We start from the raw sequence: 26,637 nt of genomic DNA on the forward strand, positions 1-26,637 counted from the left end.
TGCCCTGGGGGCTAAATTCATCACACATGGTCTTGTTGGTTGTGTCTGCTGTAAGGGCTGACTCTCAGTGTGGCTTCTGAAATACAGGTCTGCCGGAAGTGGGGGTTGGTTTCCAAGCCTGCTCCTGACTGGCAGGGCCCTGAGTTAGAGGAGCAAAAAGGACTGGTGAGGACATTTTGATTAGGTTTTTAATGGTCCTCTACCACACACAATATACGTTTGGCTGATGTCATTTTAGAAACAAGTCTTTTCAAAACCTGTATCTTACTGAAATGATGTCATATTCATGAATTGCTGTTTTTAAACCAATGAGAAGGCTTAAACAAATCATGCATTGGAAACAAACCAGTAACAGACTCTTGAGCAGGCTGACACAAATTCAACATATTTGCAGCTGTTGTAAGTATAGATTGCTTTGAAGACCCCGGATCACTGAAACCCCAGAAACAGCACATACATGGCTGGACTCCTTAATCAAGTGGGGCAAATGAACTTACTTTTGGCGCAACGCAGCGGTGTTGCACTGCGTCGAGAAGAGAGAAAAAATGTCTTGTATACTAACATATGGAAATGTTTTTCTCATCCCCAACACTGGCACACTTTAGGCTGCCAAATGTCAATGCACTACCCCATGCAGCATGGTACAAGCGTGTGTGCGTTCTGCCAATCATAGGTTTGTACTGGAATGATACAGTGCAAAAACTATGCTTTTTCCATTTTGTATGTGTTTGGTACAGTGCAGCACACAAGCATGCAAAGTTGTAAAAGTGTAGAGACTTAAAAGTTGCTCCAGTGTTACACCTGGCTCACGGAGACTACATTTTTTGACGCAAAGCCCTGTGTACAAATGTTAGCGGATGGGGATTTACATTACAACCGATATGTGGTTGCCTGGTAACGCCCATATATCATCGATTGGACAGCCCTTGAGACAAAGTAGTGCCAAGCGCAACTTTGTGTTACTTAATGCAACCTTCCAACACAAATTATGATTTGACTTGGATAGTAAATCCCAACACAACACTGCGCTGCATTGGCATTGGCCTCACTTTCGTGACTCTACCCAGCGCAGTGTTAGTAAATTTCCCCTCCGCTCTCTTAAGAGAGAAACTGTCCATTTGGATTTTTGGGAACTGTTGTAGAGCTGTATTTCTTCCTAGCCTCCAGCGCTTTCTTATTTCAGCTTTTATAGGTCGGCTGTGATGTGTAAATATCTTCCCTGGTATATTATGGTTGCCCCACCCAGCCTTGGCAGCTGTCCTGTTGGGGAGTCCTTTTTTTTGTGTTCTTTAAGAGGCTCTCTATGGTTATGGACATGTGCTGCCCCCACTATGTGGAGCCTGTTGTCTACATTTGTAATGTCTACTAATATCCAGTCATGAGTCTGCCGCTCTTTCGTACCCATCAGATTAAGAGTCTTTTATTTTTCATCTATTTTTATTGTTACAAGAAACAACACGTAACATACCACATTCCATTGTACATACATGATGTGCAGGTCATGAAACATTCACCACAGCGGGGTAGGTCAGTTCGCTTCAACCACAACAATACAAGTCACAGCCACCCGCTCCATCGAAACTTGAGGGCCCCCCCTGCAAAGTGCAGGGAAGATTTCCCCTCTGGACTCAGTCAAGATGTTTCAGGCCAGGGTACTGTGATGAGGGGGCCCCCTGGAGCTCGGGGTACCCCGCACCATGTGGGCTGCGGGCCCTATGTTATGCCACTGATGTTACGGTTCCCCATCTGGAGAAGCAGTTCTCGGATCTTCCCCCGCAACATCAATGACTTTATCCTCCTGAAGCAGGTTCAGGGCTAGCCAACCCCACAATCTAGGCCCTGGAATCCCTCCAAGCCCCCAATATTTTCCCAAAATTTCCACGGCACCACCTTACCTCGCATATCACCCCCTCATCTTCCATACAATGGATCATTCCCAGTACCCACATGTCCTTGGAAGGGACCACTGAACTCCCCCATTCCAAAATTATGTCTTGCTTTGCCAGAATTAACCCCCAGTGAGCAGAAGAACAATTGTTTTATAGGGAGGTCTACATCGGTGGGTATCCCCAGTAAGACAAATTATGGAGACTTCGTGAATGCGACCTCTAAAATCTGAGAGTGCTCTGAGAGAACCGTTCTCCAAAATGTTTGGATCTCTGGGCATTTCCAGATCTTGTGGAAGAAGGAACCTACTCATGCGCAGTACCTCTGGCACTCCGGGGATGGCGATCTACCCATCCTGAATAGACTATGCCTACTATAGAAGACTTTATGCTAAATGTTAAGTTGGACGAGCTGCAGGGTGGCTTTGATCACCACCTCACAAGGGTGCATTAGGACCGCCTCCCAGTCTATATCATCCACACTGCCCGCATTCGGTTCCCATCGAGCACTAAGTCTGTTCTATTGTTTAGGTGTGTGCGATATGTGCAGGAGACCACTTTACTGGCCATCTCTCCCAGCAATATTCTATACAATAGGGTTAATCTCCTCCAGGGCCTTCTACTCTGAGTTCTGCTTTCACTTTATGCAAGTTTTTGAAAACATGTGATGGGCGAAGATCATATTCTCCCTGCAACTCCCCAAAAGACTTCATCCCATCCGCCCTTGCTAGATCTTCCAGGGTGGATATCCCTACTCAGTCCCATTGTTTCAGACTTGAAAGTATCCGCATTTCCCTCAACATGTAGCTATTCGAGAAGGGGGTCACTCGGAGAGCCTACCCTGCCACCCGGCGTATTGTGTGGCCTTGTCCGAAGCCTCTAATGAAACCTTAGTGGGTACCAGCAATGCAGATCGAAAGGGCCTGCAGTAGAAGTAATGTATGCATGTGTTTGGCTCCATCAGGGATCTTTCTAATCTCGTCGCCGGATCATTTCTGGGGGCAAATCCCCACTCATTTACAAATTGTAGATGGGCGGCCCAGTAGTATGCCCTGAAGTCAGATTGGGAGATGCCCCCCTTGGAGACAAAGGGCCATATCAGCAATAACCGGCGATAATTATCACTAAGCGCACTAGGCGCTAGGATAATTATCGCAGGCTAACGTGGATTTTTATTGCTGAGATAGCGTGCTATTAGCAACGCTTATCTCAAAAGCGATAAAAATCCTAGCGCTAACTGCCAAACGTGAGATTATCGCTGGAAACCCAGTGATAATCTCACAAAGTTTGGCGTTAGCTTGCTGATAGGGCAAGGCATACTTAGCCATGATATCCACCCTCCATAGGATACCATGGCTAAGTCAGTCCTGAAGCAGGCATAAGGAAAGTAGTGATAACAGAGGTTATCGCTACTTTTCTTGCCGCTATGCTTCATAGCGTGGGGCTTGATGATAGGAGAAATGTCACTTGGCGACATTTCTCCAGTCATGTCAGGTCAGGAACGCCCACTTTGCATCTCATTAGAGATGCAAACCTGGGCGTTAATAATCCGGGCGCTAATGCAAGGTTTGACGCGATAGCGTGACCTTGCTAATTAGGAGATAAACTTATCACCGCTTTTCGCCCGAAAACGGACGCAAAAGCGGCGATAATTTTATATCGCCTCGTTACTGATATGCCCCAAAGTGCTGCAGCGTTTCCAGTGCTATCTACTGGATCCCCAAGAAGGGAGAGCATCAGACCATCTATTTAGTTAAAGAATAACTCGGGGACAGGCCAGGGAGTATTCTGCAGGCCGTACAAGAATTTGGGCAAAGTGATCATCTTGAGCAATACTTCACTACCCAGATGGCAAACGAAGTATGCCTGGAAGCCATGGTGGACCGTCTCTAGGTTTCTCTCCATGGATCGGGACTGACCAGGTTTCACCTCCATGCCCAAGTAGCGTAAACCCTCTGTGTCAACATCCTTATCTTGGGTGGGATCAGAATTCCTTCACTCCAACTCCCCAATTTGTAAAATAATGATTTATCCCTGTTGATCCTGTAGCCGGCACATTTTTCAAAATTGCGAAATACCACTGTACCACTGCCAGCGAGGAGATCGGATTAGAGCGTCAGAATAAGATATCACCTGCATAGAGCGAGACCTTTTCCGGGTCAAGTCAGAAAAGCCTGTGATGTCCCCCCTCCACATCTGGATCTTGTGAAACCAGCTCCATCTAATGTCCTTCAGCTTCTGAAATCTTTACATATCATCCCAACTGCACCTTACAGTTGTCTTTACAGAAGACCTTTCGTCCCTACACTTCGTAAAATGTATTATCTCCAAAGTTGCAAATGTATTTTATTTGTATTTTTCTAAACCTTAAAATAGTTTTTTGTCGTTGTTAAAGTTTGCTTAAGAAATATTTTCCTGCGCACATAATGCATTGGTTGATTTACTAAGAAATAAAACAGCATTTCCCATTTCTTTTTTTGGGCTAAACAGACATTCTGTTCTACTTATTTTTTTTGCCTCAGTAGGTCATTTTTGCAAAGCACCCTATCGTCATTTCTGTTTTTGAAAAACATTTGCAGGTTTGCTTCGAGCTCAAATAGACTGAGGGGCATATCATCAACGAGGTGATACAAAAATTATCGCTGCTTTTGCATCCGTTTTTGGACGAAAAGCGGCGATAATTTTATCGCCTAATCAGCAAGGTCACGCTATCGCGTGAAACCTTACATTACCGCCTGTATTCTGAACGCCCAGGTTGGCATCTCTAATGAGATGCAAAGTGGGCGTTCCTGAACTGACATAACTGGAGAAATGTCGATAAGCGACATTTCTCCAATTATCAATGGGCACGCTAACCTGCAGAGCGAAAAGCAAAGTAGCGATAACCTCTGTTATCGCTACTTTCCTTACGCCTGCTTCAAGACTGACTTAGCCATGATATCCTATGGAAGGTGGATATCATGGCTAAGTATGTGAGGCCCTATCAGCAAGCTATCACCAAACTTCGTGAGATTATCGCTGGATTTCCAGCGATAATTTCACATTTGGCAGTTAGCGCTTGGAATTTTATCGCTTTTGAGATAAGCGTTGCTAATAGCACGCTATCTCAGCGATAACATTTCACGTTACCCGGCGATAATTATGCTAGCGCTAAGTGCGCTTAGCGATCATTATCGCTGGTCCTTGATGATATGCTCCCAAGAGACATTAGCAGATTTAGACTGTATTGAAAAAGCGTCGCACAATTTGCTCTTCCTGTAGTGCCTCGTTGCTGGCCAATGCAAACTGTGAAACCCTCTCTGCAAAATATACCTTCACCTCAGACACCCTCTTGTTACAGGTATGTTTGTTCTAAAGTCACCACTCAAATTAATCTTTTAGTCGTCTGAAACATCTGAGGATATGTTCGGTTTCTCTAATGTTGCGGTTGAATATTTTGATGTTTGTTGTATATGTGCTCCAGGGTGACTGACACTGAATCTGCTGTCATTGACTTTTCATCGGCCTTCACACTACCAGGAGGTCTGTTCCCGCCTCCTCTCCTTGCCCGAGCAACAACTGCGTTTGCCAACAGGCATCGTTTCATCTCTCCTGCCACTGTCAACCCACATTCATACCCTGAGTTTTCCCCCTTCTTCCAAATGTTGTGTCTCCTTTCTCTACACATAAATACAAAATATTGCATCAGCCCACAGACTTGCACTCTTTTGTGACTGCTGAACACCACTTAAAGTTTGCTATGTGCAAATAACTCACACCTCTGTAACACAGGGAGTATCCCTCGTTTCCCTGTCTTGTGGACCGTGCACCTCTAAATTGTTTTTGCTGTTCATCTTTTAATTAAGAATTTTTAACACATTAGACACAGAAAGTGGAAAAAGCCTCTTGTGGTTGTTTTTAATAATCATCTCTGCAACGCAGATACCCTTGCAACATGGCGCACGGCAGCCAGTTGTGCGCCGGCGCAGGGGAAGAGGTCAGGAATGCGCCGTATCTGATGGATACAGTGCATGCCTGCCCTTTTCTCTTGCCGTAGGACAGCGCAGCAGGAAGTCCTGCTGCACTGCCCTATGGCAAAACCTCATAAATGAGGCCCTGAATTTCTCTGCAAAGCCGTATAATACTTACCATATATCTTCGTCTTCTGGGCTTGGCAGGTGCCAGAAAATCATGTGATCCTGGGTAAATAATTTACTCTAACTGTGACTAAAAATGTAAATAATAATAACCCGGTATTTGTAAAGTGCAAACTAATCACCCCTAAGCGTCTCAAGGCGCTGGGGGCCATCGGGGAGATTAAGCGAGCTATTGCCCAGAGTCACATGGTGCCGGGCTAATATGCCACCGGCGCTGGGGATCGAACCGTGATCCCCGTGCTCCAGAGTCAGCCGCCCTGGCCACTGCGCCACACCACTCCCAGAATACAAATGTAAATATGTTTAATATAATAAAAGATGTAAATCCCAAGTTGATGTAGGTGTGCACTATATAAATACTAATACATACATATATTGCGTGAGCTAGATTAGTGAGTACGTAAGATATTCTATAGGAAAAACCTAGGGCCCCTTTTTGACTCGTACCACATTTTATATTTGTCATGGATGCTCTGCTTCTTGTGGTATTTTAAATAGTAATGGGGTAGGTTAAAAATGAATGTTATAGTGTATACTATATATTTTTATATCTAAAACAATGGTTTTACACGAAAACAGCCTTCATAAGGTCTGTGATATTACAATGGACGAATCACGTGTCGGGTGGACGAAGTGAATTTTAAGTTTCACCTCTGTGAGTCATTTGTAATGAATATAACTGAGTAAAAATCTATACGATTTTGCCAATATTGGGCCAGATGTAGGTAAAGGCATTTTTGCGATTCCTTAATAGCGATTTTTAGGGAATCGCTATTAAGGACTCGCAAAATGCCATGTAGGTAGGAATCACAATATTTTTTGCGATTCCTTAATATTCCTTAATTGCGAATCACAATCAAGGAATACCTTCCCATTCATTCCTATGGGCCTAGAGGCCCATAGGAATGAATGAGAATTGCGCATGCAATTTCCGAGTACCCAATAGGTACTCGCAAATTGTGTGCGCAATTTCAAGGGTGCAAGGGTTCAAGAGGGACACCCTGTTGCACCCCTGAAATGTGCATGTGTGCACATATGGCGCACTTACATGTCCTAAGGGCATGAATGTGTGCCACATGGTACTTTAAAAAAAGTGTTTTTTCAAAGGAAATCGCTAACTACCACCAACTTGAAGATGGTGGTAATTAGCGATTCCTTAAGGCTAAATTGCACTTTCATTTGTGCTACTTACATTGCATTTAAGGAATCGCAATTTGCGATTCCTTAAATGCAATCGCAAAATAGGGAATCGCAAATTATGCGATTCCTTATTTTGCGAGGGGCTCGTTGTGTGGTACATTGCACACTGCCAATTTGCGATTGCAAATGCTGAAATTCTGTGAATTTCAGCGTTTGCGAGCGCAAATTGCCTTCCTACATCTGGCCCATTGTTTGTTAAATTGGATGAATTTTGCCAAATCAAAGGACTTGGAGGGCGTGCATGTGCTTATAAAACCATTACTGCTCCAATATGTAAAGAAACTGAATGTATTAAAGGTCTTGACGTAGTTTGCATCAAACTGGCATGGGACAGGGTGTGGTCCATCATCACTTTGGGCATGGACTTCAAGCAGATTGGAGTTGGATTTGGGTTTGACACTGCCAGGATGATGTTGTCGGTGGGACCGTGGAGGGCCTGGAGGAGCCGGTTCATGGGACAGGCGCTTATCAAAAAGGTATGTGGTCAGCGGACAGACATGTCAGCTGTAGGGCTTAGAGGTGGACGTGGTCACCTGACACTTTTGGGTATAAGGCATCAAGCAAGCTCTATCCATGTTACTTTAATTCTACTTCTCTGGAATGTGCTCACATACTCAAATATAATGATTCTTTATATGAACCCATCAGCAAAATAATCACATTCTGGGCATTTAAAGAAATGACTTTTAATATTTTATCAAGCATAACCTAATAAGGAAATGTGAATGTCAAAAACGTTGCTAAAGAATTTAAGGCGGGTAATTGCAGAAAAACGTATGACACTACGTTCTCGATTATGCCTTTCAAACCAGGTGCAGAGAAACAGTTTGTCAGCCAAAGTAGGGGATATTCTTTTAATGTATGAGCTCCTTAAGTTATGATTCCCTTTATCCAGGTTTATTTACAATCCAAGTGTGATCATGGTCAGACGGTCTGTTCTTGGCGAGCGTGATCTGACCCGGGCTTGGGTACTGCTGCGTAGGATGTGTTGTTGCTGTGACTTCTGTAGTACACCCTCACCACGACAGACACAATGAACATCTCCACGATGAGCAGATGGTTGTTCATAACTGAGAGAAGAATAGAAATGACACAAAGTCAGATTTCTCCATCAATGGTATATCATCAAAAACATATTCATAGCAATTGTGATTCCATTCAGCTAACCTAGGCCCTCCAAAGAAAACATACCCAAGAAGAACACACAACTAGAAACCCACAGCAGTGGGCACAGTTGTCTAACATTTCCCAAAACAGACACAACTCATTGCAAAGCACTTAGGGTCTGATTTTGAAATTGGGAGTAATTAAAAAGCCTTTGAAGAGACAGGAACAATTTCCCTTTCAACCTATTATGCAGCTCATGGCATAAACTGCACCTGGAGATCAGGAGACCCCGCACACCTCTGGTTAGTACCTGCTACACTCCCGGTCCCTACTCAGCTACTTCTGGATGTCCCACACTATGAGAATGTGCAGGGGTTCTGCTCCGGGGCAGTCTCTCCTCTTGCAGGGCCAGGCACTCTCCTTCCTTCTGAAGAGACGGGCAGGCAGACGTCCGGAAACTTAGGCAGAACCTCAGCTTCTCCAGAAAGTGGCAGAGTAGAGTTGATGCCACTTCACTTCTAGGAGACAGTTGTCATGAGAATAACAGACTGATCACACAGCACTCTGAGGAGAGTTCCTTTCCTTGGTGAAGAAAACTGTGGAACTGGAACAAAGAAGGGTAGTTTGAATCCCACGTCTGAGACTCCATTGCTTTCTTATTTCAGCGTTTCTAGATTTACTCATTTTCCAAACAGGGGAGGTGAAGGCACCGTCTAAACTTGTTTTCCAGACCTGGGAGTTGGATCCACTGTCTAAGGCTTCAGAACCAGTTTGGGTTGGTTGTCTTTGATATGTCATTTCTGGATGTTCCAGATAAACAAAAGGTGATGGGAGGAATGCTCACAATTTTTCTAACCACTGTCAATCGTTCGGGCCATGTTGCAACCGATTATACTTTTGCCCACAGTGCCACCTCAGTTTGGACCCAGCCATATGCAAATCAGTCTTGAACAGTCCAGCTCGAAGTATGCCTGGCCAGGACCTCTCTGAACCAGAACACAAGCATCCCAAGACCGGTTCTGCCCTGATTGGCCCTCAGACAGAGCCTTTGTGATGGGTAATGGTTCTCACAGGAGGTAACAATGCCACTGGCTTCAAGCAGGTATATCTGAAACAATCATCTGGCAAGGACCGGAAGACATCCTTTCAGAATTCTGCCAGTGGATCAACACTTGTGATCATAATCTGAGATTCACCCACACTAAAGATCAGAACACCATGGTCTTTTTGGATGTTGTGATCACCAAGGAAAATGATCGTCTTGAAACTAGAACTCATTACAAACCCACAGCAAAGAACAACCTATTGAGGTTTGAAAGCTTCCATCCCAGGCCATTGAGAGAAAATCTTCCCTATGGCCAATACTTAAGATTACGCCGTAATTGCAGCAAAACCACGTATTACAAAAAACAAGCTCTTGATCTCACAAAAAGGCTATCAGAAAGAGGCTATCCTGAGAGAATTCTCACCAAGTGCCAGCAACAAGCACGAAACCAACCAAGAGCGGCACTTCTGGAGAACAGAGTCACCACAGAGGCTACCTTACCATTGACTTGCGTAACTACATATAATACGGCATCCAATTTGGTTACCAAATCGATTAACAAACATTGGACTATTCTAAACACTGGTAACCTTAAATGGGAGAAACCATTGTTCTCGTTCAAAAAATCTAGAAGCCTCAGGACTCTTTAGTTAACACGCGTCCTAAAGTGACAGCTCAAGGAAAACAAACTACTGTCCTCAATGCGTGGGGCTTACCGGACATCACTGGACACTACAAATGTGGCAATTGTCTTACTGACAACGTAAAAACATTGGAACTGGAACCAGGCAAAGTGTGGACCCTAAGAACACACACTAACTGCAATAGTACAAATGTAGTTCACAGGATTATCTGCCCTTGCAAACTCCAATATGTGGGCATGACGAGCAGAAAAATCAAACAGAGAATTTGTGAACATCGCAGCACTATCAGGTGTAAGAAATCAATGACGAAACTCACGGAACACTTCCTCGTGAAGGGCCATACAACTAACGACCTGAGATGGACCGTCATTGAGCAAATAAAGACAGGAGAGAGGATGCAAGAACGCTTATTTGAAAAAGAACAACGCTGGGTGTATAGACTTTCCACTCACAAAAGTGGATTGAATGATAACATTCCATGGAACTCTGCCCTTTCGAAATAGACTACTTTCTATCTGGCTAACTACTAAACATCTGCTGTTGTGACTCATTTGAGTAATCAACCTGGATGGTCTCCTAATTATCAGTCCCTCTGTGCTGAGTTTGGTCACTGGGATACCATGCCCATTTGCTGTTGTGATTGATCCTTGTTACCATCACCGCATTCGAGTAATGGATCAGTGTGTGTGTTTTTCTTTGAATTGTCAGTCCTTTTGTGCCGATTTTGGTTACTAGGGTACCGTGCCCTTCATAAACGTGCATTCATTCTGAGCCTGCGATCTTTGCTCTACCCCTGTTTTCTTTCCTTTTCCTTTTAATGTGTAATATCTGCCCGTTGTTCCCTAGCGCGCCCCTTTGAATACATTGATTTATGTTGGGACTGTCCCCCTTCACGTTATCTTGAGGCGTGCGCTATTTATTTACAACCAAACACCCCCCCCCCTTTTTTTCTTGTAGTGGTTTCCATTCAGCAGCGTCCTTGGATACCCAGCGCGCTCCTGCTCCTCCAATCACAGCGATTGATTTTGGGCCACACCTTCCTTCACGCCCCTTTCTGGGTGAGCGTCTGTGATTGGTTCTTCCCCCCCGAGAGCCCGACTCCACTCATTGGGCCCCTTCCTCCTATGGTCTTCAATCCGGATATACTTACTTCCGCCTCGGCATCGACCTGATCTCGTTCACTTACGGGACGTCGATGCGGGTCACGGTATAGGCAGAATAGCGGAGCCATTTCTACACTAAGTAAGTTCTTAGACTCCTGATGGGTGGGCACCACTGAGCCTGTCCCCTGGTCAAACGCCGTTCTATTTAACCGACTACCTTGCATCTTTTACCCGTAGATCGTGGTAGGATCTTGCAACGTGACCTCGGCACCCTCGAGGCACGCTTTTACCGCATTGCTAGTAAGGCTGGCCCTTACGGCTTTTTTCCTTTTTTCTTTCCTTGATTTCCCGCGTTTTCTCGCATGTATGCTTTTTGAGTTGCTCTTGTATGTTGTTTAGATTTGACTCATTTAGTAGTAAAAACAGACACCCATGTGGGAACGAATTAGTTGGAGGCAGTGTGTTTCTACCGTGGGACGAATGGCACTCGTGCTAGTCACTTGACCACTCGTCACCTAAAATGTGCACCCCAGTATTTCTATGTGAGTGCACACAATCACACGCCTGTTTCAATGAGTTATATTGAGTGATCACGGGTGAATTTAAGCCCGGTGGATTGTTTGAGTTTGTAACTCACAATGGAGCACGGTTGCACAAATTCACTTTAGATGGCTAAATAGTATGACTGTATATTTAGTCACTAGCAACCACATTCTAATTAATAATTTGATGACGACTGAGAGGAGCCTGAAACGACTGTTGTTTACAGAACGGATTATGTTTTGTGTATATTGTTTCCTTCTTTTTCTTTACAGGTAACTTTCCTTAAGGAATTTAAGTAAGGATTACCCCATTGTAAGTACATGAGGGTTTTTTTATTCTAACCAAGGGTAGGGTACACCTTAGCGTGTGTAGACCGCCCTGGTTATCAACATCGGTCCTGACGAAAACCTGGATAGTTGTCCCACAAGGTTGAAACATGTAGACCTATTTCACTTTTTTCCTTCACCTCATTTTTTTTGATACCTCAGGTCAATCTAACCTTACACGGTATCTCCTGATCTTTTTAATATTGTTCAGTTGCTCCAGGATTAAATAATTTTTCATAGAGAGTTAAATCTGACCAATTTTTATTTCACTTCCTTCACCTGCACCACTAAAAAAGAAAACAATACCAGCTCCACTGTAATCAGGTGTCGCAGCACACCCGGATGGCACTCGGCTATCCGGGTGGGACCCCGATGATGAAGCATGTCACCAACTAGGTTGGTGAGTGAGGGGTCTTCTATAAAAAAGGACAAATCTATCCTTTTAGTGCACCGCTCCCTATCTCTGAGGTATTGAGTTACCTTTGAGGGTGTACTCCTTCTATTGTTTGTTTAGTTTGATATCTAAAACAATGGCACTATGGAGTGTGAGATCTCTTGCACTAGCGGTCATCAGCCTTCCTGAATCAGAAATCATGGACAGGCAAAAGGGAAGGTCCTGCCTAGAAACGTCATCGCCTTGAACAACAGAAACTGCAGTCTCCCCTCTTGCCCGTACCATCTACGGAATGACGAGGAAGGCAAGAACTTTCAGCAGCTCCTTGATAACAAGGCCCTCATCGAATTTCTAATGGCAGCACTGTCTCAACTCTTCACTTAAGCGTCTAGATCTTCACCCTGCCGCTACTGGAATGCAAACACAGTTTCACTGCCTGGGGGAAGCTGTCCGTGTACCTCCATCTTGAGCCATGATAAACCAGACGCCATTCAAACTAGGTCCCATTGGCCCTAATACTCCTACTCTCACACGTGTCAAGCACCTGTTACACACACACACACTCAACATAGACACAGAACACAGAATGTCAGTGAAAGATATGGGTTCCTATTCAAAGCAGAACTTTAGATGAAAAGGCTCAGTAGATCGCGCTCTTTTCTGACACAGAAGGAGGTCCAGGCTTCCTTGAAAGCACCGGCTTAGCATGACGCCATAGTCAAACAAAAGGCCAGGATAGCAGTTTCACATGCAGTTGGGCACTCTGGGCAGGAGTACATACTCGTTCATCATGCATGGGACATCCCCATCCAAAAAAGTAATATTTCCAACCATTGGCTTTAATGTGATGACATATGCAGACAACACAAGGCCTTCCTGTGTTTGCATGTGTCTTTCCATAAAGCCATAGATGTTGGTTTTGCCACTGCTTGTTTATGATTCAGAAAGATGCTGAAATTTACTGGCAAAAAAGGTTCACCAAAAAGACAAAATATGAAAATGTGATGAGTTAAATACCGACTCTGCATGTTATGCCCCATTTTCAAGTCAGAAATCCACAATATGAAGTAGTTACCCTATGTGGTAAATACCTCACCCAGGGGTGGTGGCAATTACCCTAAGTGGGAAATACCCAACCCTATTCCGCCAAACTTGTAATGAAAGCTATAATGGGCAAGAGACAGACTGCAGCTAAGGGGGAGGCTCAATCTATTGCCAACAACGTGGGACGTGAGGAGGCGCACTTCTGTGCAGAATTTAGGAGTTTAAGTCCATAAAATGGATAAGCCGACACTATTGTCTGAGTAGTGTGGGCTCTCTTGCAACCTATGGTATGTAATACGTGACATAAGAGGCTGTTCCGATGCCACCGGTGTGACCATTGAAAATACCTGAGTAGTCTGGAGTGAAGAATGACTTCACCTGGTTAGGCTGATATGATCACTTGGTAACACATTGTAGTTTATAAAAACAAGCATTGGCAAAACCAGTTGGTCTCGCCTACAATAGGTCTTGGCTGTATCAATGTTTTTAGACTTGTTGTACAGAAGTGCTGCTTCTGTGCAGCATGGCTGAAATGTAAAAATGAAAGTGCAATGACGCAGCCAGCGATGGAAGCGTAATAGTGTATTTTTTATTTCTGGGAGATACAGTAAGCAACATTGAAGGAGGGCAATGCTCGAAATTAGACTGTACCAGACATGGCATGACCTGAGGAGGGTTTGCGTCAATTACATGACTTCTTCAGGTCTTACAGGAGCAACATTCCTCCCACAGGCGACACTTAAAGCAAGCAATGTCAAAGAACCAACAACCGGGGACAGCTAAAAGAAAAAAATAAGTACCTTCAAAAGCACAACCAGTGGAAGGACACACACTGGTGAAGGAAGCAGTACTTTGGCCATGCTCCAGGAGAGGGACAAACAAAAACCAAACACATGAAGAGGAAGTAAAGCTGGGACAAAAGACAAGAGAGAGGAGAGAAAGAGATAGAAGTGAGAGTGAGTGGGGGTGGAAAGAGAGAGAGGGAGGGTATGGAGAGTGAAATCAGAATGGGAGGAGAAAAACGATGGATGGATGGGTAAATGGGTGGGTGGGTGGGTGGATGGATGGATGGACGGATGGATGGATGGATGGATGGATGGATGGATGGATGGACGGACGGACGGACGGACGGACGGACGGACGGACAAATTCGAAGGCCTGGTGCTGGAATTGTAACAGGGGAATGCTCCCCTTATGCTCCCTCTCCCAGCACTATGTGGGCTGGATTGGACATTTTTGTACGGGCTGTTTTAGTTTCCCAGTCTTGCAAAGCTGCTATGTTTGGGGGTTGATGGGTTGTGAGTGTGACCTTGTATGCCTCCACACTGGTGGAGCCCTCATGCACCTCTCATGCTCTGGGGGACCGGCAGTGCACGTGGCAGAGGAAAGGTGGCCACTGCCCCTAGATAAGCATGCCTATCTCACCTCTACCAAAATACAAATAGCTGTACCTGGCTGTGGGTGGAGGAGAGACTCTTAGTGAGCAAAGAATGCACACACACTGGTCGAGGACAGGTATACATCAAATCTGGCTTTCCAAAAAAGCAAGAATCTAATCCTGCACTTGCTATTCTCTGCCTGACACCTGGTGCACTAGAAATAAGGGGCCATATTTATGGCCAAGTGGCACAGCGCAGTGCAGCAAGTCACCTTGCTGCGCTGCGTTTTAAGGAATGGGCAGGAATGTGAATAATGTATCCTATTACGGCACATACCTGTCCTTTCCCCAGCGCTAGCGCACAATGGGCTCGCTGGTTCCACCGGATCAATCAATGGACTGGGATGCAGACCCTGAGTGAATAGCAGTGGCTGAGATTGATTCTAGCTTTCCAACCATCACTTTTTTGTATACTTCAGTGTGATGCCCTAAGTGGGATATATAAGACCAGATGTTGGCCCTGTGCAGACCTGCACACCGTGCCACTGGAACCAAGCTAAACCTGACTGATGAGCCCTAATAAGGGCAAAACCGGTTTTGGGTTGCATGTGTTTTGGTTCAGGGAGGACCTGGCCTTTAGGTTCGGGCTGGACTGTTCCCACTGGAGCAGGGTCAAGACTGATTTGAATATGGCTGGGTCCAAACTGAGGTTCCATCATGTGCAAAATAACGATGGACTGAGATGCGGCCCTGAGTAATTATCAGCAGCTGAGATTAATTCAAGCATTTTCTCCATCACTGTTTTGTATTCCTCATTTCTTGGAAATGCCAACCTTCCGGAGGAGTAGGTGCAACTAGAGCTATATCAATGTCTATCCAAGATGGCCACGGTTCCAGTGTTTGCTCCTTGAAGTTTCCAATCCAAGATGGTGCCAGCCCTTTTTCTCTGTGATGTCATTTCCTGCTTTTTGCATACAGGAGTCTTTTGAGAGAGAAGGATGCATCACAACACATTCTTTCCCCTGTTTTTCACAACATTTGTTGCAGATTCAAATACATTTTTGTCCCTAATTTCCTGCTCTTTTTTCCTTCAGCGGGATTCCCTTGGATTTTTCCTTCTGTAAGACCTAATGCTGGGCTTTTCCTCAACCCTGATTCAGGTAGATTTAGGTGCTTTGCTTTTCAAGCTCTGCAGTAACTATCAAGGACAATCCAGAATTACCTATATCTACAATGCGTTTTTTGTTGTTTTTTCCTCTTGACTGAGACCCTCTTCTGGAGGCACTTAACTCCTTGCACATATAGGGCACTGTGCGGGCTAACACCGTGGCATGCAATAGGACGAGCCCTTTCCTCGGGCAGTCAGTGGAGGAACTAGCAAGACCTTCCCTGCATCCAGGCCTTGACAAATGCATCCACACATGGCAAAGATGGACTTCTTTTTATCCCAAATGTTTGCAGAAAAAGTCATTTTCTTGATCCATATATTTACCTTTTAACCCGCCTCAGTGATTCATCTAAGACTGGTGTATGATACAATTTCAGACAATTATGCCTGGATCACGCTTAGACTTGCCCCTTCCGTATACTCACGCTGTGACCTTGCTTTGGAGGAGTACGGAGGGGCGCAGGCCACTGTGCCGGTGTTGGCCAAGATGGAAAGGATGGAGGTCTGCAAAGCACTGAGAATGAGTAGAATCTATAGGGTCAAAAAAGGTTAAAAAAGAATATAAATATAGGATCACTTCATGCATCAGTTTAGATTACTTCAGCATTCACTCAATGCACCATTTCCACCATAAGTGATCACTCATTTGAGAACCCATCCAACCTCGCATTCATCTGCAAATCTGTTAATATAACCTCTTGCACCCTGGTCAGTATCCTCCAATGCCAGCTCATACTCTTTTCGGGGCTGCCTCCTTCAAAATCTACCACCTTACTCACCCACTTTCTATAGCCCCAAGCTTCCTTCAGCACCCACCCATTTCAAAACCCAGCAAATTCAACACAGGTTCACTTCAGCTCCTGCCCTCTTCATACCAATCAACTTTAATAGCCACCTAATACACCACTCACTAACTACAGCACATGCTTCTACATCTATTGCCATCATCCACCCACAGCAACATTTTTTTAACGCACCATCTATCTGCCCAGAGGCTGACCTGCTTACACTGTCGGCCAACCTCAATATCAACCCCATGGAGCATTTGTGAGGTCCCGCCACCACCACCTTCCAGATCCACCACCTTATACCCTTGCCCCTATCCACACCCACCCACCTCGGCATTCACACACCTGATCTGTCAGCTATCAATGCTCACCACGAGTGGGACTCAACACTTCAGGGATATATTTACCAAGATTTAGCGCTGTGTTTGTGTCACAAAAGTTATGAAAATTGATGCAAAATCTTTTTTTACTTTCCAGTACAAAACTTCTTTTGAAAAATGGACGGTAGCACAACTCTTGTGTACTTTGTCTATCGTGAATAGTTACTTTCACCTGGCGTGCAGGGAGGACTCGGTCTGCCACGACTGCAGGAACCTCAAGAGATTCCTGCGGATAGTGGGCTGCTCGACAGGAGGTCCATGACACCAGCTTGAAGAGTCAGAGGAAGGAACACAAGCTATGGATGTTCAGGAATGTAACATGGGTCAGTGGCAGGAACTCATTATTTTATTTGCCCTCTTGCACATGCCCTACAATGGCAATCCTATGTCCCTAAGAAGGGGGCAGGGGGTGATTTAGCCATATTTCCACTCCTAACCAAGATGCTTGTCATTATAGTTTGTTCGACTAGAACTCCCCCCTCAAAGATGGTGCCCACCATCTTCTTAAGATTTCCTATCCTGCCTGACTCACAGAAGAGGCTTTGGTCTGAGAAGGATGTGTTACAATCCTGTCACATCCCCTACTTTTCATCGCTCACCTTGGACACTTTGTGGCATATTTACGTGCCCCATGTGCCACCGTAGGGACGCTTTTTGTAGCTTTGGATAGAGTCTTAGATATGGAGTAAGGAAAAGCAGCGCAAATGGCTGCGTTGCCTTACTCTGCGCTCGGGAGGCATTCCCTGGGTGTTGCGATGGGTGTTTCCACCAAACACCCATGGATTTTGATGCATTCCCAGATTTACAAGACCATGCAAACTTGTGGATGCACCAAAACCTTAAGGCTCCTGAAGTGAGGCATAATGAGGCAAAATAACTTTATTTCTCCTCCTTGTTTCCTCTTTCTACATGTACTGCATTCTGAAGCTCACATGGAACGAGGAGAAAGCCTCCCAGGATTGTTTGTGTGCAGGACGGTGCCCCTTCCTGCACAAAAACAATCCTGCCAACAACGCAGGCACCCTTGCTTCATGGTGCAAGGGTGCCAGCGTTGGCGCTAGGCTGCCAAAACGGCGCCAGTGCGGGGAGAAAGGTCAGGAATGCACCGTATATCATAAATACAGCGCATTTCTGCCCTTTCACTTTGACGCAGTGCGGCAAGATGACTTGCTGCGCTGCCCTACACCAAATCTCAATAAATTAGCCCTTTTGTGTTCGTGAGTTTTTGCTCTTTTTCTGCAGCTGTATATCCTACTCTCTTGCCTGGCAGAATATTTGTTGCACTGGACTCTTATCTGTCTCAGGGTAGCTTTGCTGCATTGCTTTTCATCTTTTGCAAAACTCATCATCTTCTTTAAAGAACTACCAATATTGCTGAGGAGTTGTCTCTGCCATTTGTGCTAATTCCCCCTACTAAGGGCACTCTTAAGGAGACACGTGACACCCTTCATGTGGCTCCATGAGTACAGGGAGGAATCTCTCTTTTCTCAGGCAATAAAGAAGAGAGTGAGAGAAACCCTAATTCTTTTTATTCTTTCACAGACCTCAATGCCAACAACTCTTTAGGTCTCGGTTTAAGCCATGGATCCTTCCAAGACGTGGTTTAAGAGTCAAAACACCTTCGCCATTAAAATACAGCGCTTAAACATACCCTAGCATTATGTTATACTGAGATCCCAGTACAACCTTCCAGAGCCTCACATTTTACTGGTGAACTCCTGACATGAGGGGAATTCTTTTAACTTTAGTCCCACCTTCAGATCCACGCCTGGTGAGTTAGGCAACATTTCTACGCACCGTCAAGAAAATGTGTGAACGCCCTGATATTGAGAAATCCACAGAGGAGGCTCTTTGCGATATCCAGCAAGATAGTTCGGCGGTGCTAACATCACTCATTGTGGCCTATCGGCAGCCTAGATCGCTGTGGTCGAGAGGACCCGAAGGACATTATCTTGAGATGGATTAAATGAAGTTATCAAAAATGAGTCAATCCGATCTCATCGTCCCGCTTCCTTTTCTGAACTCATTCTTATGACCCTGTTAATTGAATATAGACTTCAAGAAAAGCTTCATAACAAAAAGAAGTGTTGCTTTCTTGCTTGTTTCAGGCGATACAAGAATCTATCCCCTTCAACTTTTGATTAATTGGACAGGATATCCATCCAGTGAACGCTCTTTGGGAGATACTTCTTCAGACCATGCCCCATGTTGGTTTGTTCTTTCTTCCAACATGCTCACGCTACACCCGGAGCATCCACAGGGGGCGTATAGTTAACCCAGCAGAAACTGAAGTCTCTGGAGAGTGGTTTTGGTTCCATGGCGGCTGCGTGGTCTGATAACCACACACCAGTAGCCAGACGGGCAGTTTGCCTCGCCTGTTTTCTATGACCTCTGAGAGGTCCTCATTCCTGGGTGAAGAAAGGACTCCCATCTGGTTCTCCCAGGACCATGAACCAGCATTTCATGCCCACATCCCACTATCAGCAGGAAACCTTGGTGGTTTCCCTTTGGTGGCGGCTGGCTCAGCCCACAGTCTAGGAGGAAGGGCTGGAAAGTCAGGAGAAGGAGCATATGGATAAAGAGGATAAGAGTTGCAGAATGTCACACATTTGGGACCAGATTTACTGATCTTTCGCGCAAAGCAATGCAGCGAGGAAACTTACTGCGTGAAAGGAAGAAGAAATGCATCCTTCTGCTTACTCCTAGAGCTGGCGCACTGAGCGCAACCCAGCGGCAACACAGGCACCCTTGCGACATGCTTCAAGAGTGTCAGTGTTACGAACAGGATTTTGTTTGTACACAAAGGGACTGGACACCTTCCTGCACAAAAACAATCCTTAAAGGCATTTTCCTTTTTCTACGTGTCATGCTTTCTGCATCACACATAGAAAAAGGAAGTAACAAGGATATATAAAGATATTTCTCCTTGTTACACCTGGGTCTGGGAGGCCCACCATTTTGATGCATTCCCAGGTCTTTGTAAATCTGGAATGCGCCAAAATCCATGGGTGGATGCATGATAATGCCCATACCCCACACATGGAATGCCTACCTGGTGGAAGGTAACGCAAGGCAGCGATACCTTTTGCTACTTTTAATTTACAAAATTACACAAAGTCACACAAAAGGGCTTTGCATGGCTCAGTAAATTCCACTTAAGGGAGTGCATTGCGTTGCAATGACTTTCAGTAAATCTGGACCCTGGTTTCCTTCAGGGGCATTCATATATGGGCAATGCCATGTTCCTGGGAAGGTGAGGGTGTGTGGCCTCAGATCTAGTCCTTACCCCAGATGGTTTGCGTTGCTAAAGCTTGCCTTTCCAAGATGGCCCTCAACCATTTTCCAGTGAAATAACTTCCTGTTTACCGCCTCGAAGGTGGCTTTGGTCTGAGAACGATCCATCACGATTACTTTCAAATCTTCTATTTTTCATTGTGTTTATCTCCCAACTTAAATGCTTTCTGGCATTGATGTTCTCTGTTTTATTTCTGGAGCTGGATTTCTATTATGTTCTTGTGCCAGGAAGAGTATTTTGTAAGACTATTCTCTACTGTGTCTCCCAGCAGATCTGGTGCCTTGCTTTCAAAATTCTGTAAGATTTTCTGCCAGTTGTCGCCTTTTCCTCCTGAGACCCACCTAAATAGACAGGCAACACCTTTCAAATGAATATTAAGAGCAGAGTGGCATCATGGCGATCGGGAGGAGTAGCCTTTTCCACAGGCAGTCATGAAGAGAATGAGAGAGACCTTGACAAAACCAATCTCCCTGTTCACCCACTTGAATATTCAACACATAATGCAGTTACCCACTTCAGCACTCATCCACTTCCACCGTCTTAGAAGTCGACTTACCACAGCATTGACCCAACTTAACGCATGTCCTCGTTCAGTGCCCAATAACTTCAAAAGCAGCCACTCACTCCAGAGATTACAAACTTCAGAGCAACCCAGCTGATCACGCCACCATTCTTTATGCCGACCCACTGGATTATTCACCGTCTTGTGCATTCGCCTCCTCCAGCAGCAACTCATGTTCGTCGCTACCTCATCCACCTATTTTAGGATGGGCCCATTTTCGCACCAAACACTTTTAGGTATTTTACTTTTTTAATTCCTTTCCTACACAATGTGCTTCTGGGCAACTCATCCTTGGATAAACTCAAGAACCCCTTTAGTCTTCCCCAGGATTCTTAAGGCATTGACAGTTTCTACAATATGGACCTAGTACTATAGTTTCAGTTTCTTAGGTTCTTCACTGACATTTGACAGGTAACGTAATCTTTTGTACCTGAAAACAAGCAAACTTTGCCCCTATGTTTTGCTCAGTCAGATGTAATTTTGCTTCTCGGAACAGGATACCGAGGGGCCAGAGGGCGAACATGGTACTCACGCCCAGGGACGTGTTAATCCACAGTGCGGTACTTGTTGACGAGACCTGGAACACAAGAAGGTGGATGTAGTATGTCATGCTCTGTTATAAGCAGTTGGTATACGTCAATCTAACCAATTCCTCCACATAGGGATCACAACAAAGGGGGGAGGGGGGGCACAAAACACATTTACTGGACAAAAACAAAGTCTGTTCTCATTATTATCCAGCAGATCAAGTTTGAAATCTATGAGTCCAGAAGACCACACGTGATTCTTAAAGTATTCTTTATTTCATATCCCAAAACGATGGAAAACACAGCCAACGCGTTTCTGTCCTAGAGAACAAGTGGGACTTCTTCAGGGCTAAAGTAAGCTCTTCAACAACAGTTAACTTTCATCATTTCAGGAAAAAAAAAATCACAAATCCAGCAGTCCCCTTTCTAAATTTCGAAAAGCACATCACATTGTCACCTCAAAATGTGGCAAATAGACGTCATTGTGTTATGTTATGAAGGATAATAGGGCAGAGTCAGGTTGATTGACCTCTCTGAGTTATTTTGAGCCACCTTCGGAGGAAATTTTTAACAGAATTGCTATGTGTATCTTCGGGGTCCCCTTTAGACCCTCTCCCTCACAAGATTTGGAAGGAGCTGGGCCCTGAGCTTTTTCCTACTCTGCGCCAGATGTGCAATCGCTCTTTAACTTCTGGTTCAGTGCCAGCTTGTTGGAAACGGGCGGTGGTTACTCCGCTGTTGAAAAAAATGACTCTTGACCAGATATGTGCTGGGAATTATAGGCCAATCTCTCTCTTACCTTACCCGATTAAAATCATTGAATGACTGGTCAGCAATACTTTGTCTCAGTTCCTGGAATCTAACTCCAGGTTGGACGACGTTCAGTTCGGCTTTCGACCTGGCCATGGAACTGAGACTGCCCTAGTGACCGTGCTAGACGACCTTCGATTGCGGGCAGACAGGGGACAATCGGGCATTCTTATTTTGCTCGACCTGTCTGCCGCATTCGATACAGTGGATCACTGTATTTTGCTGACCAGGCTGGAAGAAGTCGGGGTGTCAGGGATGGCCTTAGAGTGGTTTCGCTCTTATCTAGCTGACAGATGTCAAGCGGTCTCCCTTCCGCCGTACCAGTCTAAATTTTCCAACATCCACCATGGCGTTCCTCAGGGCTCGGCTATAAGCCCTATTCTTTTTAATATCTATATGAGACCCTTGATTGGAATTATGAAGGCGCATGGTGTGAAAGTGGTAAATTATGCCGACGACACCCAACTCTTCTTCTCCTTAGAGGGAGATCAGTCGATTTCTTTAGCAACTTTTCATGACTGCATGCAGGATACTGCCCACTGGTTAAGAACTAATTCTCTTCAATTTAACTCAGACAAGACTGAAGTGTTATATTGCGCTGTGGGGAAGGTCCCTCCCCTTTTTCCGGACAACTTCTGGCCTTCCCCAACCACGTCTGCTCATGTTCCGGCTAGAGCAGTACATAATTTGGGAGTGATGCTTCATGTGAATTTGACCATGGAAATGCAGGTAAATAAGGTGGTGGGCAATTGTTTCTCACTAATTAAAGCACTAAGGAAGATTCTCCCGTTGCTACCAAAGACGGCCAGAGCGTTGGTTGTTGGTAGCATCATTCTCAGTAGACTTGACTACTGTAATGCCCTACTGTTGGAGGCCCCTAAATTCTTGATTGGGCACCTCCAAAGAGTCCAAACCGTGGCAGCCAAATTGGCATTGATGAAACCACGACGCTCGTCTGGTTCACTGGCCCTTGCAGAGCTTCATTGGCTGCCTATAATGCAGAGGGTCCAGTTTAAGTCTTTGTGTTTGGTCTTTAAGGCTCTTCATGGCCTGGGACCCATACCTCTTCGAGGGATCTTCACATGGTACACTCCATCAAGGTGTCTCCACTCTGCCACCGCCTGTTTGGTGAAAGTTTCGGAAATTTAAAGAGCTAAGTCAGGAGGAAGAGCGTTCAGCTCGGCCGCTGCCAAGCTCTGGAACAGCCTCCCTCTGGGATTTAGACAGCTACATGATCTTCTACAGTTTAGGAAGAAGATCAAAACATGGCTGTTTCCCAGAGTTTGCCAAACTCTGGAGCTGCCCTGTCAGTTTATGCCCGTTTCTTCCCTCCACTGCCTGATGAGGATTCATGTGCTATAGCGCCAAGATACCCGTTGGGTGATAGCTGCGCTCTATAAGTACCGTATACAATACAATACAATGTTCACACTGGTATGAGTCCCTGCATGGAAAAACGAAGCCACAAGTAATTTAATCAAAAGGTGTGCTTTCCATCATTTTGTCATATGAAATAAACAATAGTTTTGGAGCCACACGCGGTCTTTGGGACTCTTGAATTTCAAACTTGATCTGCTGGATATTAATGAGAACGGACTCTGTTTTGGTGCAGTAACTATGAGGTGTCCAATCCCATCCCCTTTGTTGTGATTTATATTATTCATTTGGGGTTTTAGAACTGGTAACCATGGGAATAGAGAACCCATCTTTTTGGAACGATTTTGAGTGCGAACACATATGCCACAACTGTTCAAAGCAATAGATCTAAAATGGTGTTTGCTCCACAATGGGATTGTGAGTCTTTGGGTTGGAAAACTTTCTGCCTAAAATTGAAGAATGTGTGTAACCTTGCATATTTTGTTAAAAAAGACTGAAAACCAGCTTGTTGAAGGAGACCTTCCCAACCTTTCAGGAATCCTACTGGTTCGGCCCCCCACCAATTAGGAACAAGGACTTGTGTGCACACTTTGACACCTGCTGAAGATCGGATCTGAAACTTCCACCTGCTTGACCCGATCCACTATTACATCAGATGTTGTTTCAACCATGTTAGTAATCTTCAAGAACTCTTGTGTCATCATCAGTGATGCAGTGTGGCGAGCCATCAGAGGTTATCCTTTTACAAAATAAGTAAATAAAAGATTGAACATGGTTGGTCTGAGCTGCCTAGCTTACTTCTCAGACACTTCCGTGTCTTCAGGATATTCTGGAGTGCCCATGCCTGGAACATCTAGGCAGGTCCTGGTACCCACTCTTTGGTGTAACTGTCCTGCCAGAAGATTTTCATTCAGACACAAGACAGGTTAAACAGAGGAACCAAAGTCCTGAAAAGAGTGGACTTTCCGGTAAGCAAATGTGATTAAACAAACTCCACGTGGAGGGGATTTGTAAAGAACAAACACACTGATTTTATAGACAAATGCATATACTGAAGATTACAATTACATTTTAAACCAAGCCAAAAGATGTATTCATATCACAATGAAGGTGAACAATTTTGACAAGCTGAAAATCTGAATTTAAAGTCAATAAATAATGTAGTGACGACCTATGTCAAGTGTGGAGATACGAATGAATTAATCAAGGTATCTTTGAAAGGTATGATTAATACAGTAAGAGGTTTAACTTGTCGCCCACCGGAGATATACCTAGAGTATAAATGACTGTATGAGTTGAGCAATGTATGTGAATATGATCAAGGAATATGATATATTTTTTTTTTCAAAGCTATTTTTATTGAAGTTTCCAGCAAATAATCCAAAACAGAACCAACAACGCAACCCTCGCAGGGGAGCAGCATAATTTGGCAGAAAAACAAATAACTTGACAGGGCGCGATGCCCAGCCTAGATCTAACTCCTGTTGCAAAGAGTAGCTCAAATAAAAGATACAGCTTCTAATGATAACGGAGCTAGGAGAGCAGACTTTCAAGCGTAAATTCGAGCATCAATTCTACATATATGTCAACTTCTTTCTGCGATGATAACTGTCCCATGCCTCCCAACTGGAAGGCGTTACAAGTAGCGAACAAATGACCACTTACAAAGAGCCCCCACACGGGAGTGAACTGAATGAAAAACGAAAAAGAACACCCCCCCCCCCCAGTTCCCACCCACCACCCCTACCGAGGTGGCGGCAACATTCACACAGTTGAATTGACTTACAATGTTAGAGCTCCATTCAAAATTGAAAGAGATGAAGGGCCCTAATGGTGGAAGGGCAGACAGCCGATAAAAGTCCCCGTGAAAGAAAGGTGATTAGAGGGCCGCATCTGAATTCAAAGTTCTTATAGTTATCTCTGAAAATGTCGGACATGCGTTCTAGACTGACCAGCTTCCAAAGACGAGAGTGCCAGAGGGAGATAGCTGGCGCCTCCCTCCTCTTCCAAGCGGCTGCCAGAGTGATTTTAGCTGCACCGATACAAAGCCACATAATCATTTTATCAGCTCGGGTCTGATGTTCCAGAGAGGAGTCACGAAGCCCCAAGAGAACACCCGCCATGGTAGTGGGAATGGGATATCCCAGTATATCCTTTATATGTGCCAGAATTTCTTCCCAGAAAGGACGGATAGTTGGGCAATCCCACCATATATGCTGAAAGTCCCCAAGTAATCTGCACCCTCTCCAGCATCTATCAGAGGTATTGGGGAAGATCTGCCTAAGCTTGGACGGGTGTAGGTACCAGTCCATCATGGTCTTCAGGTGGGCTTCACGGAGTTCTGTGGAGTGATTGAATCTCATGATGTCGGACCATAAATGTGACCACTCGTCATCAGTGATAGCTCGCGGCAACATATCTTCCCACATGGACATGTAGCGTGGGCGTGGGGAAAGTGTGGTATTAAGTAGAAAGTTATATATGAATGAAATCACCCCTTTCATAGAGGAGGTCTTGGTGAGAAAAGCCTCAAATTTTGTGAGAGGATGGGTGGCTGCTTTTCGTACCTGGGGCGTGAGTGCCCAGTGCAGTAATTGAACATAATGGTACCTTTCTGCATTCCCTAGTCCATATTCATGTTTACAATTATCAAAAGTGAGGGGGTCAAAATTATGGAACAGATGTGTCAAGGCGAGGCAGCCTCCCTCTCTCCAGGCCTCGAAGGGCCCTTCATGTAGGGCCGGGGGGAATGCCGGGTTAAAGTGGAGTGGCGTAAATGGAGAGGGGAACGAAGTCCACCTGTCATCCCCTGCAACTGAATCCCATACTCTTAAGGTGGTACGCGTGGGGGTGCTGATGTACGTGTTCTTAGGCCGATCGTTTTTGGGTCGCCGAATCAGGTCTCATATGGTCCTCCCAGTCAC

At 45.0% G+C, this 26,637-nt stretch overlaps 1 protein-coding gene across 2 annotated transcripts in view; it reads right to left on the bottom strand.

Annotated features, from left to right (window-relative positions):
* Positions 1-7,892: 7,892 nt before the first annotated feature.
* Positions 7,893-26,637, bottom strand: part of SLC51A (solute carrier family 51 member A) — a 151,949-nt gene continuing 133,204 nt past the window's right edge. For both annotated transcript variants that reach the window (XM_085635982.1, XM_085635981.1), the window contains exons 7-9: positions 21,430-21,576; positions 16,400-16,505; positions 7,893-8,292 (exon numbers count right to left, since the gene is read on the bottom strand). In XM_085635982.1, coding sequence (XP_085492108.1) covers positions 8,147-8,292; positions 16,400-16,505; positions 21,430-21,576 — 399 coding nt within the window. In that variant the 3' untranslated portion in view covers positions 7,893-8,146. The remainder of the gene's footprint in view (positions 8,293-16,399; positions 16,506-21,429; positions 21,577-26,637) is intronic.

This window comes from Triturus cristatus, chromosome 11, assembly GCF_964204655.1.
Source record: "Triturus cristatus chromosome 11, aTriCri1.1, whole genome shotgun sequence".
NCBI lineage: Eukaryota > Metazoa > Chordata > Amphibia > Caudata > Salamandridae > Triturus > Triturus cristatus.